This window comes from Galeopterus variegatus, unplaced genomic scaffold, assembly GCF_000696425.1.
Source record: "Galeopterus variegatus unplaced genomic scaffold, G_variegatus-3.0.2 Scaffold13859, whole genome shotgun sequence".
Lineage (NCBI taxonomy): Eukaryota > Metazoa > Chordata > Mammalia > Dermoptera > Cynocephalidae > Galeopterus > Galeopterus variegatus.
The window spans coordinates 6,203-12,593 of record NW_007739970.1 but is presented as its reverse complement, the minus strand read 5'-3'; the positions used below and the strand labels follow the sequence as shown (position 1 = coordinate 12,593).

General features: G+C 58.2%; 1 protein-coding gene across 1 annotated transcript in view; it reads right to left on the bottom strand.

The window, feature by feature from the left end:
• The window catches only part of LOC103581754 (transmembrane channel-like protein 8), an 11,436-nt gene extending 5,237 nt beyond the window's left edge, over window positions 1–6,199 (bottom strand). Inside the window, exons 1-10 of the mRNA XM_008563511.1 lie at window positions 6,067–6,199; window positions 5,592–5,739; window positions 4,228–4,398; window positions 3,777–3,916; window positions 2,330–2,453; window positions 1,867–1,964; window positions 1,493–1,676; window positions 1,263–1,393; window positions 1,012–1,170; window positions 399–477 (exon numbers count right to left, since the gene is read on the bottom strand). Of these exons, the coding sequence (XP_008561733.1) occupies window positions 399–477; window positions 1,012–1,170; window positions 1,263–1,393; window positions 1,493–1,676; window positions 1,867–1,964; window positions 2,330–2,453; window positions 3,777–3,916; window positions 4,228–4,398; window positions 5,592–5,738 (1,233 nt within the window). The 5' untranslated portion in view covers window position 5,739; window positions 6,067–6,199. The remainder of the gene's footprint in view (window positions 1–398; window positions 478–1,011; window positions 1,171–1,262; window positions 1,394–1,492; window positions 1,677–1,866; window positions 1,965–2,329; window positions 2,454–3,776; window positions 3,917–4,227; window positions 4,399–5,591; window positions 5,740–6,066) is intronic.
• Between the last annotated feature and the right edge of the window lie 192 nt (window positions 6,200–6,391).

Sequence of the window (6,391 nt, the reverse complement as noted above, 5' to 3'; positions counted from 1 at the left end):
CGGGGCCCGCCCCCACCAGAGGCCCCACCTTCAGGCTGCGACCTTTCAGGTTCCCGTCCCCAGCTCAGGCCACGCCCCACCACGACCCCACCAGAGAACGGCTCGCAGCTCGAGGCCACGCCCGCGTCTCCGTCAAGGTCCTTCCTTCAGCTCTCTCAAGTCCCCGTCCCCAAGCCTAAAAGGCCATATTTTTATCCGTCCTGGAGTCTGGCTCCGGGCCTGAGGCCACATCTGAGGAACCTGGTCCCCGCCCTTGTCCTTATCCCCAGCGTGAGGCCACGTCCCCCACGAGGGGAAGAAAACGACCTACTCAGGCCTGTCCCAGGCATGAGGCCACACACTCTGCAAAGGCTCTGTCCTAGGGTCGGTGTCCCCTCCCCAGCCCAGCGGACACTCACCCACACCAGCTGCTTCCGGAGCGCATGGATGGCCCTCGCATTGGCCTGGGACTGCGAGACGCCCACGGTCAGGACAAGGCTTGGGGCAGACGAGGATTCGAGTCAGACACCCTGTGGACCACCCACCGGTGCCTGCTCCTGACCTCCCGCTCCAGCACACGCTTTATCTGCAGGTGGGCCCTCAGCCCCTCTCTAGCATGGCAATACCCATCACGCAGCAGTGGCGGGTTTGGAGGGTCCCTGCACTCGCCAGTGGTCGTGCACTCCCCACCACATCCTGGAAGGTGGCCAGCTTTATTTTTTTTTAAAGATAACCAGTAAGGGGACCTTAACCCTTGACTCGGTGTTGTCAGCACCACGCTCTCCCAAGTGAGCCATGGGCCGGCCCAGAAGTTGCCTGCTTTACAGGTGAGGCACCTGAGTCCCCCAGGCCAGCTGCCTTTGGGGCTCATGCCCAGTCCCCTGGTCTCCCGGTTCTCTGATGCTCGTTCTCTGGCTCTTGGATCCCATGAGACTGGCTGAGGGTGCCCAGGCCTACACCACCCCTATGGAAGAAAGGACCCCTCCCCTCCCAGGAGCCCCCTCCCTTGGCCCCTGCTGCCCTGAGAAGCACCTGAGCAGGATGAGGAGGGGGAGGCTGAAGGCGTGGGAGCCGAGGTAGTGGAGGGCACGCTGGCCGGTGGATGGGAGCCGGAGGGCCACCAGCTCTGAAACCACCTGCCAGGGGGCCGAGTAGTTGGTGAAGAGGCCACAGTCCCAGGAGGAGTGGATGCTGGGGAGAGACGGCCAGAGGGGGCCGGGGTCAGGGCCCCAGGTGAGGAGCTGCCCCGCCAGCCTCCAGCCCCTCTCCAGACCTCCCCTCACCTGCTGACCACATAGCCCAGGGGCACCGCGGCCAGGAGCAGGCCCAGGAGGAGCACCAGCTGGAAGAAGAAGGTGGAGCTGGAGGCCCGGAAGAGCCGCGGGGACGCCCTGGAGTTACTCAGGAGGGTGTACTGGGAGAAGGAGCAATGACACAGGATTCCTCAGTGCAGAAGCTGCCGGTGCCCCCAGCCCCACCTCCCCACGCCCCCTGCCAGCCCCCAAGCCTTCACCTTCTTGATGTAGAAGGTGAGGAAAATGAAGACGCTGTTGAGCAGGGGCAGCAGGGGGCAGTAGAAGAGGCCCATCCAGGTGACTGTCTGCCCCGCCACGATGTCCAGCACGTTCTTGGGCACCAGGAACTCCTCCCAGTCCAACCAGGACCAGAACCGTCCTGAGAACCGCTCCACCAGCAGCCTGGGGGTGGGAAAGGTGCAGACACCAGCCATGTGAGACGGATGCGTGGACCACATTGGTCATAGAGACCGTCGCACTCACTCACGTGAACATACGTGTGGACCCGGCTCACCCTTGGCCGTGGCCTTAGGCCATCCCCAAACGTAGCCACATCTCCGGCATCCTCCCATGGCGTCCCCCCATGGCTCACCTCCGAGGCAGGCTGACGAGGAAGGCGGAGGCCACCGTCAGGAGGAAGTTGAAGAGGCTCAGCTTGTACAGCTCCTCCCCCACCGAGTTCTCCCAGCACTGGGGTGCAGAGGGAGGGTACTGTCACCCCACGGCCCCACCCTTCCCTTCCTTCACCCACCCATGTTGGGGGGGGTCTCTGTGGTCTGGAAACCATGCCTGGAGTCTGATAGGATTGCTAAGTTGAAACCTGGGCCTCGAGGATAAGATTAGAGAACCCCACAGCCAGAGCTGCCACGCTGCACAGTGGTACAGGGCGCCCCCTGGAGGTGTGCTGCTGTATGGGCAGCTCTGCTCCCAGCTTCTCACAAAGGTGAGAAGGGGACAAGGAGACCAAAGGGGCAGGGCCAGGACTCTGTGTGGTTCGAGGTGGGGCTTTGCAGAGACGGAAAAGAGGGACAGGCCCTGGCTGGGCTGCTAGCCACCTGGTAGTCACATGCGTCGTAGCCGTAGGACTCACAGCTGGTCTTGTTTCTGCCGATGCACAGCACGGTCTGACCCAGTGAGAAGGAGTACATCCCCAGGCTGGTCAGCTTCAGCACCACACACCTGGGAGGCGGGGACTGTGTCAGCAGGAGGGCCCAGGTATGGGGGCACCGGCCTCGGCCCAGGTTACAGGTGTGGCTGATGTCTGAGTGAGATCATGTGTCCTGGGCCTAGCCTCCTTCCAACCTGCTCGGTCTGTGGCAATGTTTCCCAAAGTGTGTTCCCAGAATCTGAGTCTCCAGATGGTTCGTGGGAAAAGGGCACACACAGTCCAGCCATCGTCCCCCACGCCCAGCTTGGAGGTTCACATATGACAAGCCCTGCAGTAGAGAAACCCATGGACCTTTTGGGATCCTAACTACAGGTAAGATCTTCCTTCTTTCTACTGCCCGTTAGCGCCCTAGCCCGCTCACAGTCTCTGGTGCGTCAGAAACGTGTGCCATGTATACTCGCTGAATGACACCTAACCGGACCGCGGGTGCAATGGCCTACACTGAACCATCGCATGGTTACCTGTGAAGGTGGACATTCCTCATGCTGATGTGTGGCTAGGGAACGGCGGGGAACAGTGGCTCCCCTGTTGAGGGTTGCTAGGAGGCAGAGTTGGGTGGGGCCTATTTTTAAATTTTCCATCCTTTTGAGCATTTTGAATTTTTTACCATGTGTTATAACCTATTCAAAAAATAAAGTTTCACAGTAAACCAAACACAGTGGTGTTGGAAGAAGCAGAAGGAAAAGCAGGTAGGGCCGTGGGGGGTGAGGGTGGCAGGAGGAGAGAGAAGCCGTCTGGAGCTCAGGGGGGGCGGTGGTAGATGAGGATTTTGAGGGGGGGATGTTTGGAGAGGGGTAGGGGTCAAGACAGAACCTAAGTGCTGAGACGGGAAACGGTAGAGCCTGGGAGTGCAGGATGGCTCGTGTTTGAACCTTCACCCAGCAGGCATCATGAACTTGGTTGGGGCCCTTCACCCCTGTGAACCTGTTTCCTCCTCTGTCAGATGGGGATGAGGATGGTCCAGACTTTACAGGTCACATGAGAGTTGCTAAGGTACAACCCTCAGAGTACGTGGGAGCTGTGTGTGTCCTGTGTTGCTGGTTTTCCTAAGTGTGCAAAGCTGGTTCCCAACGCCCCCTGGCAAAACAGTCGCTAGCCCCTCTGAATGGCTGGTGCTTGGTCTGGACTGGTGGCTTCCTTTGGAGGTAGGGGACTGGAAAACCTCAGACCAGTGCCTCATGTTCTGGAAGCACCTGCCTGCCTTCCCTTTGGTGCAATAGTGAAGAGGGGAGCCTCCCAGCTTGGGACCATGCGACAACAAAGATGGAGCAGCGGGAGACACGCTCCTCACACGTGTCCCCTTGTCCCCCCCGACTCCCAAGAGTGGCGCTCACCAGATAAGGGTGAGGTTGACCTCAGTGTTGGGAGGGAAGTTCTCTAGCTGGACCAGGAATGCAAACAGCAGGGCTCCCAGGAAGTTGACCAGGGCGATGACCCCTGGAGGCAGGTACTGGAGCAGTACAAACAGGGACTCCTGCAGGGATAAGCAGGTCAGGGGAACCCACGGGCTGGAGGGAGGGCCCCTGCTGGCTCCCCCACCCTGCAAGGCTCCCTAAAGTGTAACTCTGTGCAGGCCCAGGACCCGGAAACCCACACATTATTCCTAGTGGCAGCGTGGCAGTCAGAAGGGATTTGTGCAGTTAGAGCCAGTCTGACCTGTCTGCGACCTTGTGGTTATAGCCACTTTAACCTCTCTGAGCCTCAGTTTCTTCATCTGCAAAGTGGTATCATCCCGTCTCCTCCCACTGTCCTGGCCAGGATTAAATTAATACAATCGCCTGGCACCTCCTTATTGTCCTGTGAGTACTTGGTGGCCCAGAAGATGGCGCTGATGGCCCCGACCACCAGGAGCCCGATGAGGACGTTGACACGCAGGTAGGCGAGCAGGTGGCAGGCCTTCTGGGCCCGGGACTGCTGCTGCGCCAGCTGCAAGCGGCGTCCCTCCTCCAGCTCCACCTGCCCAGAGGGTGGGGACAGAGTTAGGGTTAGGACTGGCCCGGGCTGGGTGGGCGTGGAAGGGGAAGGGGGCTGTGAAACACTGTCACACTCAGCCATTCACACTCACATGGTAACAACCACCCACACACTCACACACAGACACACGTTCATGTGTTCTTACACTCGCACACAGTCCCATGTGCTTTCACACTTGCTCACACTCACAGACACTGATCCACACACTCTTATGCACACTCACCATCACCCACTTGTTCACACGCACACTTGCACACTGCCCGGCTGTCCTGACCCGCGGGAATTGGGAGTCAGTCTATGGAACCTGGAAGGGGGAGTGGGTAGGACAAGAGACAAAGGAAGGGAGCAAGACAGAAGTCTGATCAAGCCCCGTTTAATGAGGGAAATAAGCTCCTTTTATAGAAACTCACAGGTGCAAGAGAACAAAAAACAATGGGTGGGGGTGGAGGTCATGAAGAGTTCTTGTGTAACTATCTTTTCTCATTTTCTCGGGTATGGCTGTTACCATCAGTTCTTGACAGCCTAGCTTAGGTCAAAATGTTGCTGTTAGGCAAAACAATCACAGCATGCAGCCCTCCCAGGAAGGGTTGCAGCATCAGCTCTTTCCGTGCTCTTGTCCACTGCTACTTCAGCAGTCTATCCCATTTGGCTCCTTAGCTTAGGGGGTCATCGTGAGGACACCCAGTTCACCCAGCCACACACACACACACTCATACACATGGTCACGATGCTCTCACAGTCACACGTTCACACGCACACTTACACACCGCTCAGCCATGCACACACACTCATACACACGGTCACGACGCTCTCGCAGTCACACGTTCACATGCACACTTACACACCGCTCAGCCATGCACACACACTCATACACACAGTCACGACGCTCTCGCAGTCACACGTTCACACGCACACTTGCACACCGCTCAGCCACGCACACACACACTTATACACACGGTCACAATGCTCTCACAGTCACGCATTCACACGCACACTTGCACACTGCTCAGCCATGCACACACTCATACACACAGTCACGACGCTCTCACAATCACGCATTCACGCACACACTTGCACACTGCTCAGCCATGCACACACACTCACAGTCATGACGATCTCACAGTCACGCATTCACATGCACACTTGCACGCTCTCACAGTCACACTCGCACACACCTTGAACTCGTTGCTGATCTCATGCTTCTTGATAATGGCCGCTTCCTGCACGCGGATGCAGAAGTCCCAGGAGGAGAAGACCTTGGAGCTGAGGGGCACCCTGTAGTCTTGGCCCAGGAATGGCTTCCGTGGCAGCCCCTTCATCATCCTGGGGGGGAGGCAGGAGCCAGGGGCTGCTGGGGGAGGGGCACCACTGCCCTCCAGTCTCAGCCTCAGCTTGGCTCTGGGTCTGGGTTGGGAAGTCCCCAGCAACCCCTGGTGCAGGCCTTGGTGAGTGGGGGGTGGGGATATAGGGGCAGTGGCCCTTCTCCTGTGATCTGCAGCAGGGACACATAAACTCAGGCTGAAGGACCATTGATGAGCCTTACCGAACAGGGGCCAGGGCCTTCCTGCCAACTTGGGGTGTACCCTGCCAAGGGAGGGGTGATCAGGGAAGACCCTCCAGAAGGGGTGAAGGAACGGGCCCCGCTCTCACCGCCGCAGAGTCCCACAGAAGCAGAGGAGCAGGCAGGCCAGTGGGCTAAGGAGGTAGGCCAGGCGGATGCTGTATGCTGAGCTGCTCTCCGGCCCTGCCCGGTATGCGCCATAGAAGAGGTAGGTGTTGTTGAAGGCCTGGGGACATTGATGAAGACGACTGAACACGAGTCGAGTGCCAGGCTCTGTTCCAGTGCTTTCCGTGTATTAACTCCCAAGCCTCTCAAAATAACCCCACCAGAAAATTTAACAACAACAAAAAAAAAACATAATTATATTTCTTAGGCCCGCAGTGTACAAAACTTACACAATCCTAATAAACACAT